At 33.1% G+C, this 19,130-nt stretch overlaps 2 protein-coding genes across 2 annotated transcripts; one reads left to right on the top strand and one right to left on the bottom strand.

Annotated features, from left to right (window-relative positions):
• The first annotated feature begins 9,990 nt into the window (after positions 1–9,990).
• On the top strand, positions 9,991–10,602 carry LOC145029402 (uncharacterized). The gene is made up of 2 exons (XM_078977945.1): positions 9,991–10,120; positions 10,214–10,602. Exons 1-2 carry the CDS (start codon positions 10,001–10,003, stop codon positions 10,541–10,543), a joined length of 450 nt encoding a protein of 149 aa, XP_078834071.1. The 5' UTR covers positions 9,991–10,000; the 3' UTR covers positions 10,544–10,602.
• Positions 10,603–12,768: 2,166 nt separating this feature from the next.
• Positions 12,769–13,605, bottom strand: LOC145030463 (uncharacterized). The gene is made up of 2 exons (XM_078978829.1): positions 13,195–13,605; positions 12,769–13,119 (listed from the first exon to the last, which is right to left on the bottom strand). Exons 1-2 carry the CDS (start codon positions 13,603–13,605, stop codon positions 12,769–12,771), a joined length of 762 nt encoding a protein of 253 aa, XP_078834955.1.
• Positions 13,606–19,130: the final 5,525 nt, after the last annotated feature.

Here is a 19,130-nt window from a genome sequence, read left to right as displayed (position 1 = left end):
AAATTTTTAACTAAATGTTATATTCTTATTTATTTTGTTATATGTTATTTTGTAGTTATTTTAAAATTTTTTATATGTTATTTTACTAAATTATATATTGTACTTAAATGAAATAATTATAATAAATATAATAATAAGTGGATATCAATTTTATTAATTTTAACTTTAATTTTAATTTTAAAATTCCTAAATTAAAATCCAATTATTTTTTTGTTCGTTTGTTTAAATTATTTGTTCAAAATTAAAAGAGAAATAAACAATTTAATTTCAATATTTTTCTCATTTTCCTTATAAATTTAAACTTCTATATATTTAATACATTCATATTTAATTTAATTTTTTTAAAATAAATTCGTGCAATACAACACTTTCATAGCTAATAAACTTAATAGAAAGTGATTTCCTTATTTTAAGAAACTAGAAATAACAAATTATTATTACTAACGTATTATAGGCAATTAAAACACGAGGTTAAATAAAAACATAGAAACCATACTTCCATGGAAGTGTTACAGTATTAAAACGCTTTAAATATTTTAAATAAATTCCAAATAATTAAATCTTATTGTACCGGGAAGTTCTATAAAGATAATCTCGTATTAGTGTTTGATAAAAAAATTAAGAAACTTACATAAAAAATAACTATTGCAAACATTTCAACAGGTGCATCACGATTCGTGATTATATATATATATATATATATATATATATATATATATATATATATATATATATATATATATATATATATATATATATATATATATATATATATTAGGTTATAACACGTGAAAACCACATTTTACAAATTAAACAAAAATTGATAGTTGAAAATCATTATACAATTATTTAAAAGAGTTATTCATTTACATATTTATATGATTTGTTGTAACTTTATAATAGTTTTTTCAAATTAATATGTAAAATATTTCGAAGATATAAGGGACATTCTTTATGTGTAAATTATTGGAAAAAGAATGATGATATATATAGACTAAAAAACAACCACAAATAATTATGGAAATGCAATTGTTATACTACAATTAAAATGTATGTTATACAAAGAAATTTAACTAACTTACGATTTGGCAGACATGAACTTTGTAGACCTTTTAAAACACCATGTGTGTATAAATTGATATCAAACTGATCATGAAGAAACTCAGATTAACAGGGTCTATCTAAACTTAAATATTCTGTTTTATCTAAGACCTCAATGACAAGATGATCGTTTGAAGAAGATACAAAATCAACATCGGGGCAAGGCATCATTGTATATTTTTTGAGACTGGAATTGTTACGAACTTAAATTTGCTTGATCTTAAACAAAGTTAGGTTCCTGACCAGACATATTGTTATAGGTTAAAGTTAAAAAAAAAAAAAAAAAAAAAAAAAGACAATTATATTAGTTATAATGGAAAATAGGATACCTATACATGAAAAAATGTTATCGTTGAACAAAATGTAAAGTAGACTGCCATTATAGGTTAATTACTATATATATATATATATATATATATATATATATATATATATATATATATATATATATATATATAGATTATTCTATTAAAATTAATTATTGTGTTATTGTATGCATAATTATGGACCAATCTTTTTCTTTATTTTAATAAAGTGATTAATACATATTATTGAATTAAAAATAATTGAAAAATATCATCCAATTTAACTAGAAGGGTATTTTAGTCAATTAATACATATTTAAGAAAGGAAATTTGTATATTTTAAGGGATCATAGATTCTATTAATTTTAAAAATCCGAATTTTAATAATTATAAGGTTTTTAATTCGGATATTCTGATAGAATATGCTTATGAGTATATTCAAAAATAAAAATATTTTTGAGCTGTAAATAATAAAAAAAAAAATTCTTGAACCTATTTCTTGATCATGAATTTAAAAACTTCTTGTAGAATAACAAATTCTTGAACAATCAAGTGAAGAATAAAAACAAAAAATACATTATTTCTTATAGAATACGGGTAACAATTGTTAAGAATTACATTTATTGTTAAAGAATAAAACTAAAAAACTTTCAAAACGGAAAAGAAAACATCAAAAATCTAACAACGACTAATACATTCTAAAATAATAATGTGGCCTGTTTCAATTTTGTGGTCCATTCATCAAACATCAACTTATGTGATTCCAACATAATTGGAATTCATGATTTCATTCCAACAGAATTGGAATTCGTGATTCCATTCGAATAGAATTGGAATCTCACCAATATCATCCATTAAATCATCTACATAAACATACTTGATACCTTTTCAGAATTCAACATCGTTAAGATCCTGCAATGTCCACATAAATGAAGTGTTAAATTAGGAAAAAAAAAATTGAAATATGAATCAATTCATAAAATGTAGTCAAAAAACTGCTCATTCTGATATGTATATTAGTCCCAAATAAAATCAATTTCCCAACAACAATTGTTAATGAGAATAGTATGAACGAAGAAATACCATTCAGTTGAAGCATTTTAGCGAGCGCTTGGTGTGCATCCAAACAACTTTCAGGTTCCTGTAAAAATTAGACAATCAGAACAAATTCCCAATGTAGAATAAAACATAGATATGCCAAGTCTCATATGGTCACATTAAATTTATCATATCTGTTTTTTAGCTCCACCATGTAGAATAAAACATAGATTTTCAACTATTTTATTTTTCGGAGATATTAGTCAATGAGATCATCAGGTTGAGCATGAGAAACCAAAACATAAGAAACAAGAAAGTTACCTTCCTGCTCTTCAAATGGTAAAAGTCAATGAGAGCATCAGGTTGACCATGAGAAACCAAAGCCTTAGCTTTTGTCTCTTCAGTTTCCCTCATATGTTTCTCCACAAGCATTTGAACAAAACTTTCACAACAAGACTGCAACCATATTTTCTTCATATCTTCATTTCGATTACACAACAATCTTACACAAACAACAATCCTATCATAAGAATCACTATCAATCGGATGTGGCAAAAAAGAAAATTGACTAAGTTGGACCATGGAAACAACAATCAACAACACTTGTGTAGACACTCTATTCACCTCACTTTTCAACATTTGAACCTCGGTCAAACACAACACAAGTTTAGTCACCATGGCTTCTATGAAGAAAATGATGTGTGTTCTAACTTTTAACAACAATATGACAAACCTGTTGTAAAGAAGAAGCATGTGAAGGCTCATTGAGTTCATTCTTCCATTCTTTGAGCATCTGATTAACTTCCTTGTTAACTGCAAATTTGTAAACATTCCATGGAGGTCCTCCACGCGGTTCTTATCTCTGTCTTTCAATATCTGGTGAGACCCAGACTTGCTTTCCATGCCTTTCCCCATCGGAAAAAATACAATATGACATAATCATTCGCTCTTCTTGATAAACCGCCTATCATATATCAATAACATCAAATGGTTTCAGTTATACAAGATGAAAATCCGTATAGATTATAATCTCTTCGAACTCGGCACCCTAATAGTAAACCCTAACGAAGTATAAGACGTATATATATTTGAAACAACAAGCGTATATATACCTGGAAGCAAGTAACTTGGAGATAATGACGATATAGTTCCGGAAGATCTTCGGGAAATACTTCCGGATAATCACACACAACAGGAATATTTTGCATCACCTTCTTTTCCTTCTTAGCATCGATCACGAATGCTAAATATGATGTACATCCCTTAGTCAAACACTTTCTGGCTTTCATTAGGGAAATGATTCCAGAATTTACTCTGCGTTTATCTCCATACACCATAAACGATTCCTTTCCAGGCGAATTCACTTTCACTATTTTCTTCTTGCATAAAATTTCGGCATCATTGGCACTAAGCCAATCCATTCCCAAAACGATGTCGAAACCATTAAGTTCTATAGGTAATAATTCCTCGTGGAACTTATTCCCATTCAAATCAATTAAAATGTTTTTCATACGATGGTTAATAGGTACAATCTTGCCACTAGCAACTTCGACTAATAAAGCATTATCTAGTCTCACAATAGGCAAAGCTAGTTTTCTACCAAATTCATGCGATATAAAGGAGTAGTTGGCTCCAGAATCAAATAAAATTTGGGCAGGCAATTTGTTAACGAGAAAGGTACCTGAAGCGACATCAGCTTCATCTTTAGCAGCTTCCAGTGTCATCTGGAATGCTCTCGCCTTTGGCTTTGGCGGAATGTTGGGTCTTGCTGCCTCCTTCTTCTTCGGACAATCCCTTGAGATGTGCCCCTCCTCACCGCAACCATAACAAACATTCTTGGTGAAGGTGCATTCGTTGGCATAATGCCCTGGCTTTCCACATTTGTAGCATTTGGTTTCCCCGCCACACTTCCCATGATGCTTCTTCTTGCACTTGTCGCACCATTTCGCCTCTACCTTTCCTCCACTTCCTCTCGAACTAGACTTCGAGAATTTACTTTTCTTGCTGGACCCTGAAAATCCATCGATTTTCCTTTTCTCACCAACCTCTGACCTTTCTAGACCTTTTTCCCTGATCTGGGTCTCAACATTTCTAGCAACCCAGATGGCGGCTTTCAATGTGGTTGCTTGCTTAACCATTGGACCATAGTCCGCTGGTAGTCCAAGGGAAAACTTGTTGACCTTAGAGAGTTCTGTAGGCACCAAATATGGGATAAACTTCATCTTTTCCGTGAAACTTGTAGCGTATTCAGCAACGCTCAATTTCCCCTTCTTCAAATTCTGAAACTCATTACTGATTTCCAGAAGGTCCTGCTCGGAGCAGTATTGTAGTTTTAGTTGTTCCAGAAAGTCTTCCCAAGACATTTTGCTTGCTTCTCCCTTGGGCATAGAGTCAGCTAACAGCTTCCACCAACTCAACACGCCAGATTTTAGCAGAGGGATCGCAAGAGCGGTCTTCTGCCTGTTGCTGCATTCGCAACTTTCAAACATAGTCTCCATTTCAGAGACCCAGTCCATAACTTGTACCGGCGTCGGGCTTCCGGATAGGCATGGTGGTTTGGATGCCATGAAATCCTTATACTTGCACCCACGACCATCATTTCCTCCATACTGGTTATTGCGTCTAACCACTGGTTGTTCGTCTTGACCAATGATCCCACTAAAGTTTTCTCCTTCAGACTGCCCTCCATTCTCCTCGGGCTCTTCCGCTTGAATTGACGGTTCTTCACGATTCTGCCTAAGCAGGCGTCTTGTTTCTTCCATCTGACGATCCAACATCATTTGAATCATCATTTGTACACCAGCCATTGTTATCGGCTCAGGTGCAGCAGCTACGACAGGTACTTGCTCGATTACAGGCGGTTGATTCCTGTTTTCATTAGCATTTCCAACTCCGCTTCTTGTTCTCACCATTTTGATCTATACACCGAATAATTTCACCTTATTACTCCAAACGATTACATGCTAATTCTAATATCGTATACATACGCTTAGAATCCTAAACACATAAACCTTCAGATCCGGTTGGCAACAAACCATAGATCCGAACAAATAATATCATATATGGCAACATATAACATTTAGCACATAAAAGCATTTTAGGCAACTTTCCTAAAATAAACTAGTGCTTGTGTCTAAGATCCAACAGACACACACCTCGCAATCTCCACTTAGAATGCTAAGTTTAAGTTTAGAAATCCTACAAATTCCTAATTCGCTTAAACTAATGCTCTGATACCAACTGTGACATCCCCAAAATCTCGGCCAGAAAAGACCGATTTCATTTATGCTTTTTAAAATAATTTTCAGAGTAAATCCTTTTAATTTTAAAGGAGATGCGGAATTTGTTCCCAAAAACAAAACATGATAAAATAGATATTTATCAAAACATTTCATAAAGAAATATGATTTCATTTCAAAATCAAAAGTCGGGATGTCATGTTCCGATACAGGTCATAAAGCATAAACGATAACATTACAAGTCGTTCAACAAATATATACATATACAGACTTGTAAACAAAACAACTTGATGTTCGCCCATCTTAAGCTCTTGCGCCACTTCCTGTAAAATAAATCAACTGAGTGGGTCAGGCTTGGGAGCCTGGTGAGCATATAGGGTTTTCAAACCCACAATAATTATATTTAATTTCAACCATCAACAATAAACCCGATTACCCATTCCCGTTATCCTCACCTTACGTTCCTAAAAATAACGTCTATTATAAGGAACTTATTTTAGGATTTTTCATCGGGACGGATATTACTGCAGAGGGGCTTCCTCAACAATAAGTATCCTATAGGCAACCATGTGGGGGATAGAGTACACCGGTGAACACGTCGTTCACAACACCTACAGGTAATGAGCCTGCTAGTGTTCCACAGGACAGTCTAGAATAGTCCGTGGTCGTCATCCATACTCTGCTGAATGACTAGAATAACACCAATAACACCGAGGCCTCTCATCTGTTTATTACACACCAATTACCTACCCATGTTCTACCCAACATATTAGTAGATAAAAATATACGTTTTTATACATAGTTTAAAAACCTGTATAATATGTTTTAATCAACACATATTCCACATAACAGATGAGGCATACACACATAACACGTATTTCATAGAGAATACATCAGATCTATAAGATAGAAGAGAGTGAATATACACTCACACGTATAACAACCAAGTATATACACATAACACGTATTTTATAGGAAATACTTCATAATATTGCGTTGGAATGAAAATAACTACACACTCACTTGATCAAAAGATGATCGGGCCGCACTACGGCTTGCAGAAGAGGTGTTTCTCCGTAGATCTGGAAGATCTTCACAAAACCGGGCTCCTCGCGGGCAGCGTTTCGGCTCGGGAATAACGCTCTTCGGGATCCTCGGGGCTTCGGATCTTACTTCGGGGCTCGGGAATGATACCGGGGCTTTGGGGTATAAACGGCACGCAAATCGAGGCAAAACTTAGAGAGAGGGAAGAGTTTGAACAAGAGAAAATGGCTGAATTCGAGTTCTATTTAGAGGCTGCTGGGTCTGGGATTACGCGGGGCGTACTCAAATTACGCGGGGCGTACTCAGTACGCGGGGCGTACTCAGGTTACGCGGGGCGTACTTTGACGTCACTGCGTGCGTCGACTGGTGGCACTCGAGTATTGGTCAGACAAGTTGCATCCGACTGAGTACGCGGGGCGTACTCAAATTACGCGGGGCGTAATTGACTTGTCAAACTTCTAAATTGCGTAACTTTCGCATACGAGCTCCGTTTTCGACGTTCTTTATATCCACGCGAAGGTCAGACCATACTCTACAACTTTCATTTAGACTCCGTCGGCTAATTTTGACTTTTAATTTTATTATTTATTTTTAGAAGGCCGGGACAGAAAAACTTCGTTATAAATTCATAACTTCTTCGTCTGACGTCCGTTCTCGCCTAACTTTTCATCGTTTCGCTACTAACAACAAGATCTTCGATTCTCATTTAGATTGTTTCGGCTAAAAACCGCTCGATCTCAAATCGAGTATTCGGGCTGTATACTGCTAAGTCGAAACTTCATAAAATCATAACTTCCTCATACGAAGTCAGATTTGGGCGTTCCTTTTATGCATGCTCTCGGTTTAACGAAATCTACGACTTTCGTTTAGATTGCTAAGGCTAAATATCGCTCTATCTTAAATTCATATTTTACGTCACTCGGCGTCGTACCGGTTCTGTCGCGAAACTTCGACAGGTCATAACTTCTTCGTTATAACTCGGATTTTGGCATTCCTTATATCCCCGGAATCCTTGTTTCGACCACTACAACTTTATGCAAAGATGTCAGGCTTAACTCACACTTAAATTTTGACGCTTATTTTATTCTTAATTCATTAAATTATAAAAATTAAGAAAATACACACATAAATCACATAATTCAAATAATTCACAAATAATACATTCTTATTATTTCAAGTTGAGTTACAAGGTTAACCTAAACTATTACATTGCTAAAAATGGCAAGCCTAGAAACACGGGCGTTACAATATAGGAGCTCGACACAACTGACATGCTCGACAAACACCATGATGTGTGCGCTACTCATGCACAATAGCACAAAGTAGGTCGTAGGATCTACTTTTTTTCTTAATACAACAAATATATATAAAATATAAGGAACTATCGTATTTTTGTCAAAAGATCTATCTTTTCATATTTTTTTAATTTCATTTACATAAGAAACCTCATGCTTTTAGTTCTAAATTCGCCACTTGTAACCATAATATTCATCTCCAAAATTTCCTACCCCACTATTGATTTCATCTCTCTAGAAATATTAATATGAAGTTTAGATAAGTAAAAACTTTCATTCCAAAATTGCACAACCAAATTCACTTTGTAGCTATTTTATATAGTTCTTTGTACAGAAGTATAGCTTTCTTTGTCATTTTGCTTTCTTTGTGAATGTCATCGGTCATAGCAACATAAAACAATGTCACTGTCATACTTCACTATTTGGTTGGTTTAGAAAGCAATTTTTCATTTGCTTTTAATTAAGGCCAACTGATCGGTCCCTATTTCTTTATTGTAAACAATCAATATCAAAGTAATCTCACAATTTGAACCACTAAATTGTCAAGTAATCTGTTAAAGTTCACTTCTATTATAGTTAAGGCTCGATTTAAACTAAAAGACAGAAAAAACAAAAGAGAAGTTAATTGTAATCTTCTTTAGAGTTGACGATGAATTTCCGATGATGTTTTTATTTTTTTTAATTGTCAATAATAAAGAAACCATTTGTTTGTTTATCTTCCAAAGACATTAATATACTTCATACGAAACTAATTTTTTAAAGGGGTTTTGTTATTTATATTTTGACGAGATTATTATGAATTTTTTGATATTTTGATTATTAATTGTTAATGTGTTTTTATTTTCTTATCATGCATTTTATTATGATGTGAAAATTATTTTTTGATTGGATAATGTTGTAAAAGTTAGTAAATTATATGTATTTTGTGTCTAGTATTTTTGTCATTATTAAGATGATTTTTATTCTATTTATTCGTCATTTTCACGGATCAAACATAAATAAATGATTCATTTTATTCCAATAGACGAACCAAAATAACACTAAAATGAGAATAATTCATTTCATCACTTTCATAGTTGGTGCATATTCAATTGTCATTTAATTTCATGATACCAAATAAAATACATCACAGTTAAAATAAAAATATATTGTATAGATGCATGTCACGGAATTACAAATTTATAACTTTATACGGAACACCAAAATAATATCTTAATACTATAATTTTAAGAAAAAAAATTACATCTAAGATTAATATTAAATTTTATGAAAATCCGAATTTATATGAGAAATAAAAATATAATAATATCACGTTGAACATATATATCACATTATAAGAAATATTATATTTTATATTGATCAATCAAAATTAATAATTATCAGTATAAAAAGTATTTTAGCATATACTATTAATCAATCAAATTAAATTTATAGCTAAAAGTAGAAAAATAAAGGGGACATTAATTCCCAAATTTTGATTTTCATTCCCAACCGTCATAGCCCATAACTGTTGAGTTATGAATTGTATATTTTATATTTAGTATAAAGTTAATATGATATTTGTAGCCCAGGCCCATGATACTTTCAAATTTTTAAATCTCGTCTAACAAAAGCAAAGCAAAAGTGTAGGAAAAGGAAAAACACAATATTCAGGATCCAATGTAGAGTTGCGGGTAGCCGCCCCTCAAATATTTTGGGGAAAACTACAATAAAGTCCCTAAGTATTGCCCGTATAATCGATTTAGCCCTTATATATTTTTTTTTGCAATTTAGTCCTAAATACCTGTAAACGTAATCAAAACGAGATATTTAATAGGTTAGCCGGTATCTAACTGATGTGGCAGCTTACGTGGAAGTCATCATGTTAATTAACATCCTACGTGCCATTTAAGAGGGCTAAATCATTGAATCGAGCTCGTCTTCTTCAATCTCCAGTCAAAGGAGCGAACAATTAGGGCAAATTGGCAACAGGAAATCGATGTCGAGTTCGTCAAGCACCAACATCAGAACGTGCTATTGTGGATATAGGGTTGGAATGTGGACATCATGGACTCGAAAGAATCCAGGTCGGAGGTTTTTTGGTTGCCCAAATTACATGGTATAGAATCTTCAAAACTCACTCAAATTCTTCTAATCCTCTAAATTTCCCATTTTTCTATGTTAAAAACATGCATCTTGCTATGTTATGTAGGATGAAGAGAAGGACTGTGGGTATTTTCGTTGGATTGACCCACCACTATTGAATAAGTGGTATAAAGAAAGAATGTATGAGTTAGGAGCTGTTGCTAATGGGGGTGTAGCTATTCCTTTTAATAACCCTGTTAATGAAGGTGAAATACCTGTTGATGGCCCTATTGCCCCTGTGAATGTTGATGTCCCTATTGCCCCTGCGAATGCTCTTGAACCTGATAATCAAATTGCAATGTGTGACAATACACATGTGCCTAGTAATGAATTTGGATTCTGCAAGTGGATGATGGTTTGTTTTGTTTGTTTCATTGTAGGGATGATGTATGGTTAGTTTAGTGTAAGTTGTAGGGTATTATGGTATGGTAGGGATGATGTAATCTTTTGGTTTGTTATCATGACGTAATAGATAAATGTTGTTGTGGATCATGTAATGTTTCGGTTAATGAAATGGCAATATGTTATTATGGTTTGCATAAATGGTGTACACTAGACAAATATAACCATGATTTAACAATTGGTGTTGAATTTGGGACTAAAATGATCACCATTGACAACAAACCAATAAAGCTCCAAATCTGGGACACAGTTTGTCTCCTTCTTTTCTTCTATACCTTATTCTCTTGTTACATTTATTATAAAAAGAAATCTTAAAAAAATCTCTTCTTTTTTCTTTATATATTTGTTAGGCTGGTCAATAATCATTTAGATCAATAACAAGATCTTACTACAGAGGTGTTGCTGGTGCCCTTCTTGGTTTGCATAAATGGTGTACACTTGACAAATATAACCATATTAAGGGCATTCACAATGTTTCAATGTGGCTAAAATAATTAAACAACAAACTCCAATATGTCATTACCAACCATGTTAAGGGCATTCACAATGTTTCAATGTGGCTAAAATAATTAAACACCAAACTCCAATATGTCATTACCAACCATGTTAAGGGCATTCACTATGTTTCAATGTGTTTACAAAAGATGTACAAAATATGGTTATCAGTAATTTAAGGGCATTCACAAAAGATATACAAAAGTAGCATTCAAAAAAGAGGCACAAAAGTAGCATTCACAAAATATGTACCAAAATACCCTTACTACCCTTAACACCCTAACAGTCTAATCCAACTCCAATGCTGAATTTGAAGAAGTCCCAACACATCCCATCTTCTTCAGCTTGGTTTTAACAATCCTCTCAGAGGGTCTTCTTTTTTTCACAATCCTAAGGTGTACTGGTAATTCATGGGTGTCATTAATGCCTTCTTCTTCTTCCTCACTTTCTGGTTGTGTCTCAGGGATAATTTCTTCAGCCCCATCTTGTGTCTCAGTCTGAGGTGGATACTCCTCTTCCTATAAAACATCAAGCAATTAATAACATAAATAAATGTAAACATTAAGGTAATATAGAGGGTTTACCATAGACATAGGAAGAACTTGTTTAATAGTGTCATTGTAATCATTGAGTTGTTTCATATGTGAATCTGTCAGACTAAGTGACTTTTTAATTTCTTCAGTTGAATACCCTGATAGTTTCAAATCTTGCATTGCCTTCCATAAATGGACTAAATATTTTTCAGGAATAGTGTCATCCTCAACTTCAGCCACTCCACCACCTTCAACTTCAGCCACTCCACCACCTTCAATTCCAACAGATGTCTTACTGCCCCTACCACCTCTTTTACTACCCCTACCACCTCTCTTACTACCCCTACCACCTCTGTTAGCCACTACATCACCTGTGTTACCCACTGCACCACCTCTGTTACCCCCTCTACCACCTCTACTACCCCTTGCACCACCTCTACTACCTCTTACACCACCTCTAGTCCAATGACTGATATCAGGATCCAATCTTGGTCTACCCATTTTTTTCTTGAGTTTGGGTTCTGGTGTGACCTTGGGATTCTTACAAGATGCCTTGTTATGACCCCTTTGAAGACAATTTTTGCATTGGACAGTCCTTCCTTTTCCTGTAACCTTCATCTTATTTTAGGAGTATTTGTCTTGAGATTCAATGGCATGCCTCTTTCTTTTCAGAGTTGGTCTCCCTGGCATTCTTCTAGCTAAAGGGGGTAGAGGCTTTATGTATGATGTTCTAGGCCATAAATTTCTACCATTCACAGGTAGTATATTGTTTGCATATATGGCCTTGAACCTGTCCACATGAAACCACTCACTTATGAAATGAACAGGATCTTGTCCAGTGAATAATATTGCACACTGTGCATGTACACATGGAATTCCTGAGATATCCCAAAGCCTACAGCTGCACACTCTGCTTTGTAAGTTAACCACGTACCCTTCTAATCCATTCCTGGCTTCAAAAATAGATGGTCCACTTGGATTCACATTCCAATTCCTACAATGGCATTACTAAATGAAATCATAACAATGAAATTAGAATAATGATAACAAGGAACAATAAAAATGCTAAGACAAACCTCAAATCCTCTCCAAACTTGTTCATTTTTTTTATAGCAGCTGGACAAACCACTGATTCCCACTTTTCTGCCTTTTGTAACATATGGTAGAACCTATCCATCATGTACAACCTAATTTATTCAAACATTGCTAGAAGGGGTTTCTTTCTAGAATCCAATATGATGGCGTTGAAGCACTCTGCAATGCCATTTTCAACTGCCTCACATGCTATATCAGTCCTAAAAAATGCCCTGCACCATGTGTGAGGATCTCTTGCGATCAAATGTTCATAAGCATTTGGATTAACCTCTTTTATATCATCCATTTTCCTGAGAAATTCACTCTCTACAGTTGATAAGGAAGCTGCCCAGAACATATTCTTGAACTCCACTCCAGAATAGGTCTTCCTAAAGTTAGCATATATGTGTCTTGCACACTGTCTATGCTCCACATTTGGTAGGACTTCTTTGGTTGCTTCAAGCAATCCCTACAATTTAATGAATACATAAACATATAAGATGATGTTAAGGAAAAATCATAAATATGCAAAGAAATTACAAACCTTACGTTGATCAGAAATTACAGTAAACCCTCCTCCATCTAGCAGATTAAGATCCTCTGTGAGCAGTTCCAAAAACCATTTCCAATTAGCTTTGTTTTCAATGTCAACAACTGCCCAAGCAATTGGATAAACTTGGTTGTTTGCATCCCTCCCTATTGCTGTGAGTAATTCTCCTTTACATGCCCCTTTCAAGAAAGATCCATCTAGACCAATTACCCTACGACACCCTATTTTCCAACCTTCCTTGATTGCTTTAAAACACAAATACATCCTGTAAAAGTATGTTGTTTGATCTGGATTTACAGTGACACCAACTTGGACAGTGCTACCAGGATTTGACCTTAGTAACTCATGGCAATAGTCCCACACCCTAGCATAATGTTCTGTAAGTTTACCATCTATAATGGTCATTGCTCTACACCTTGTTCTGTAAGCCTTAGACCAAGATACACCACAATGAAATTTGGTCCTAATTATTTATTGCATCTCCTTACACTTCAAGTTAGGTTTCATTATCAACTCCTTCAAAAAGTGTCTTGCTAGCCATCTGGGACTCAGTAAATTTGAAATATTGAAATTTCTAACACATTTGTGCTCATCGACTAAGGTTTTAATCTGAAAAGACCTTTCTTGAGTCATCCAGGAAGCATGAACTCTGAATGGGCAAGGTTGAGACTTCATCTTATAACCACATTTGGCAGTTAATCTCACAGTGTCACACTTCGCAAATTTAATGTTATACCCTGACTTAATAGCATAATTTGTGAGACATTGTTGCAACTGATGTGGTGATTCATACCTTTCACCAAGAAGGGGCTTCATCTTATTCCACTTAACTGATGGGTCGTGAATGGGGAAGCCTGCACCAACCGCATCTCCCAAATCAAGATCATTAGCCCCTGCTGTGTCATCGATTTCCTCTTCTGAACCAAACCCTTCTTCATCTTCATCAACTAAGTAATTGTCTTCATCGGCTTCATTATCTTCATAATCAGAACTGAAGTTAAGGAAAGCATCCTTGCATCTCTCTTTACCCTGTGTCTTGAAATCATCTTCTTCCATTTCCACATCTATGTGCTCAGTATCGAGCACCTCGTCATCATCTTCGTATTCTTCAGAGTCGTATTCTTCAGATGACTCATGGCGAACTTCTTCTGATTCGACAACCATTGGGTTTTACCTTCGTTTCTCTCAGTAAAACCTTACTTCCTTCGTGTATCACTCTGTAAAAACCCTATCTTTTTCTCTCAATCGATTTACCAGACGTCGAATGCAGTGGAAATGGAAGGGTAAAACTCACTTGTACACGTAAGGTGCCACATGCGCAAAACACCGGTGGGATACCGGCTAACCTATTAAATATCTCGTTTTGATTACGTTTACAGGTATTTAGGACTAAATTGCAAAAAAAAAATATATAAGGGCTAAATCGATTATACGGGCAATACTTAGGGACTTTATTGCAGTTTTCCCAATATCTTTTAATAGTGTAATTTTTTTTCGAAAAATTTTGTTTTTTAGACTCGATCCAACTCACTCCTTTTGAACCCAGAAGAAGCATAAGTACTTATCAGATCTTGAAAAACTCTGAGGAGAACTTATCAGATCTTGAAAAACTCTGAGGAGAACTTCATGTTTATCTCACGACCGATGTGGGATTCCTCAAAGACTGAGGCATAAAAGAGATTGAAATACCTCTCCTTATATAAATGGTGAGAATAGCAATAGTTTAATTCCAGACAATGTGGGATGGCCCTATAAATATGGCAAAATATAATTAGTCTCGCACAAGAATCGATAGCTAGACCTCAAGATTAAATGATAAATCATTAACCACTCAAACAAATTATTGATTTTTATAAATTACACTTATATATATATATATATATATATATATATATATATATATATACACACTGAGTAGCGAGTTCTACAACAATTGACTGTGATACCCCAGATTTTTTGTTAGGATATCCATTTACTTTGATCTTAGCTCCGCTACTGATATTCATTGTTTATCGTTTATTTTTAATATATAGATATGTTGACTTAATAGAAGAGGGTCACTTATTTGGAATCCATAAGGCAAACAAGTATCTTGACTTTCCTCAGAGGTAGGGTTCGTTGTTATGCTTGTGAAGCTTTATACAACAACACAAAGGTGATGGGCTTAGCATTTTGATTTGAATGATTTAACTCCATTATTATTATTATTATTATTATTATTATTATTATTATTATTAAACTATAATTATCTATGTCTTTAGGAAATGGTTATGCTTGGCGACCTTAGTGTAGAGCTTCCAATCAAAGAAGTTTCGTTATTGTAGGTAAACTTAATTTTGTTGTAATAGCCTTATATTTGAGCATTAATATATCAGGTGGCATTAAGAATCAAGTCAAGTTTGCGAGTCAATCAGGTTTCTCTTTCTTGTCAAATTATTAATAACATCAAAATGACTTAATATGTTAAGCACTTAATGTGAGCAGCTATACATGTTAGTTTTTTTATTTAATCTAGACAAAATGACTAAAATAAATTAAGCGGAAAACCTGGCTTAATGGGTTAAGACACCAACTCTTTGTTTTTTCTATTTTCCTTCTTATTTCCTCCTAAACCTCTCATGTGTGAAATCGATGAATATTTTAAATTTGTTTTTTGAAATGCAAGAATGGTCATTATATAGAAAAGAAAACCAGATGTTATGTATACAGGTAACATTTTAGACAAACATCATTACCTATAAAGAGACTCTATGTTGCTTAATTTATTTCCTAATAAATATGTTTTCCATTTTACCATTGAAACTAATACAAATAATTGTATTTATGACTTAATACGTTAAGCCATAAGACATGCCTTAATGGTTTAAGACACTGACTCTTTACCTTATTTTTCTTCTTTTTTCCTTAAAACTTTCATGTTAAAATCGATAATAATTCGAAAAAAATTTAGGGGATACAAGGGTAAAATGGTCATTATCTTGAAAATAAAAACAAATGTTTATGTATATATAACTTTATCCAAAGAACCATCATTAACCATTCAACCACTTTACACAAACATGACTTATTGGGAAAAAAATAAACTTTATGTTGCTTAATTTTACTTCCTAATAAATATTCAGTTATTCACACACATATTTTTACCATTTTGCCATTGAAACTAATACAAGTAATTGTGTTTATAACTTTTCGAGAGCCATATGGGTGAAATGTTTGCCTTCCATGCTGCAACAATAGCCAACACTCTTAGTCTTCCTATTCTTATCAGTGTCTTCACAAGAACAGGATCCATGGCTGTAGTTTTAAGCTATTTTCACCATTTCTCAACTATCTTTTCATTCACGAATGAGTAAGTCCAGATTACCGTTACATAGTCATCTTTGTGTTTGAATAGGATTATATAAAGTACAATGTTGTGATAGGAATAAATGAAAATGGGATGCTATTATAAACAAATCGAAAAACATATATAAAATTTCTTAAAAAAGTAGAATTTATCTCGCATAAAAAAGATAAGAAATGGATTAAATTCAAGAAATAGAAAAAAAAACTTTTGTTTATTTGTGGATTATAGTATCATACTTTTTTTCTATAGTAAATTACACGAATGGTCCCTATGGTTTAGGCTAGTTTGCACGTTTGATCTCTAATTTATATTTTTAACTCGGAAGGTCCCTATTGTATTTTTTTTGTTACATGTGTGGTTCTTGTCTTACCTAAAAAGACTATTTTGCCCTTGATTTTTTAATTTATTTAAATAAACACACCCCTAACACCACCCATTCACCTTACCTTACATATCCCATCATTTTTCATTATTTATATAATAGTCTTTTTAGGTAAGATAAGGACCAAATATGTAACAAAAACATATAGTACAGATCAAACGCGTAACAAAAACAAACAGTATGGACCTTACGAGTTAAAAAAATAAGTTAGGGATCAAGCGTGCAAATAACCCCAAACCATACGGACCATTCATGTAATTTACTCTTTTTTCTATTATAATATTGCACTTTCAACTTTATTTTTATTAAAGCATCATACTCTAAAAAATCTACACAGATATAGCATTTTACTTTCATTTTTTGCCTAATCATGATATTATACTTTGAAAAATCTACCCAAATCTAGCAATGAAAATTGCTTTGTATTTTCAGAAAGTACATTGTTATTTTTTGCATTTAACCCTAAAAATCATAAGCAGAAAAAGATTTAAGCAAAGACTGATTCTTTATCATGGTGTGATGCCAATTTATATGAAGTTTTCTGATTATGCGGAGGAGACATTTTCAAGATCCCTTAATATTTTAATGGTAAGTAATGGCTAACTTTATTTTTTAATATTCTTGTGTCTACCCTCTGTCTCATGTTAATTACAACATGTGACCAGACACATATGTAGTCTCAATTCCATTTAAATGAAAAAAAATGTCAAATCTCAAAATCCTTAGGAAGTTGGTGTTTTTTATTCGTTCGTTCCATTATGGAATGGAGTGAAAATTATAGTATAACCTTTTCTTGTGTATAAATTTTAGTTACACAAAGTTTGTGGATCCAGTTAATGCAACAAAGTGATTTCCATGTATTAATTATGTGGAAATGTTTTGTTTGGGGTAAAAACTGATTACATATTTAGTGAAAACTGATTACTAGAGTTGGATGTTGAAGTTATTTTTTAAGTTTGTATAGTGCTTTTGTTGTTGTAAAAATCACTACGCATGAAGTTCCATAGTAGAGTTGGATGTTGAAGTCTTTTTAAGTTAAATTAATTAATTTGGATTTGAAGTTGTTTTGTGTTTTAAGTTTGTCTTTATACATTCATAACTACAAATAAACAATGTACTTTTTCTTAGATTTCGTATAAGTAAATAAGTGGTTGCGAAAAATTACTATTAAGCAAGAAAAGCCGGTTGCGAGCTAGGTACCTAATTCTTGGGTCACTCCGGTATGGGAATACAAATCGGGTTTGCGATTCGCTAAAATGGACGTATCGGGTAGGGATGAGATTTAGAACCGGAAAACCGGATCGGAACCGGAACCGTTAGAACCAGAATATGTAAAACTGGTCCAGGTTTAAAGAATGGTTCTATTCGGGTTCCGGTTAATCCGGGTTTTAGGTCCTTTGGGTCCGGATAAACCGGGTTTAAGAACCGGACCCGTGTTAGGAACCGGAACCGGTTTCTATGGAAAGTTTAAAAGCATACATATCTTATTCGTTTGAAGCCCGATTGCATGAGGTTTTTTTCATAGTATAGTTTATAGTTTTTACATGATTTTAGACTATAATTTTGTCATTTTTGGGTTTATATTCGTTGACTTATAGTCTCTCTAAATTAGAATATCAAAGCTGAAGTTTTTTTTTTTTTTTTTTTTGATAGTTTTAAAACATGCATATTTCATTCATTTAAAGTCGGATTGTCATAAGGTTTTTTCCATAGTATAATTTATAGTTTGTACATGATTTTAGACTATAATTTTGTCATTTTTTAGTTTATATTCATTGACTTATAGTCTCTTAAAGTTGGGATATCAAAGCTTAAAATATTATGTTTTTCAGCTTTTTTTTATATATTCAGTGATAGTTTTAAAACATGCATATCTTATTCGTTTGAAGTCGGATTGGTATGAGGTTTTTTCCAGAATGTAGTTTATAGTTTGTACATGATTTTAAACTATAATTTTGTTATTTTTGGATGTTTATTCATTGACTTATAGTCTCTCAAAACCGGGATATCAAAGCTGAAAATTTTATGTTTTTCAGCTTTCTTTGTATTTCGTGAAATATTTAAAACATACATATTTAATTTTTTTGAAATCGGAATAACATGTGGTTTTTTCCAAAGTGTAGTATAGAGTTTGTACATGATGTTAGACTATAATTTTGTCATTTTTGGTTTCATATTCATTGATTTATAGTCTCCCAAAGT

This window comes from Lactuca saligna, chromosome 2 (genome assembly GCF_052625555.1).
Source record: "Lactuca saligna cultivar CGN05327 chromosome 2, ASM5262555v1, whole genome shotgun sequence".
NCBI lineage: Eukaryota > Viridiplantae > Streptophyta > Magnoliopsida > Asterales > Asteraceae > Lactuca > Lactuca saligna.
Note: the sequence above shows the minus strand (reverse complement) of the source record. Positions and strands in the feature narration are given on the sequence as shown.

Bases quoted from the DNA above. Each gene is read 5' to 3' on its own strand.
- LOC145029402 (XM_078977945.1), top strand. From the start codon at position 10,001: ATGTCGAGTTCGTCAAGCACCAACATCAGAACGTGCTATTGTGGATAT. The intron at 10,121-10,213 runs GTATAGAATCTT...TATGTTATGTAG, and splicing joins TTGGTTGCCCAAATTACATG to GATGAAGAGAAGGACTGTGG.
- LOC145030463 (XM_078978829.1), bottom strand. From the start codon at position 13,605: ATGACCATTATAGATGGTAAACTTACAGAACATTATGCTAGGGTGTGG. The intron at 13,120-13,194 runs GTTTGTAATTTC...ATTAAATTGTAG, and splicing joins TAATTTCTGATCAACGTAAG to GGATTGCTTGAAGCAACCAA.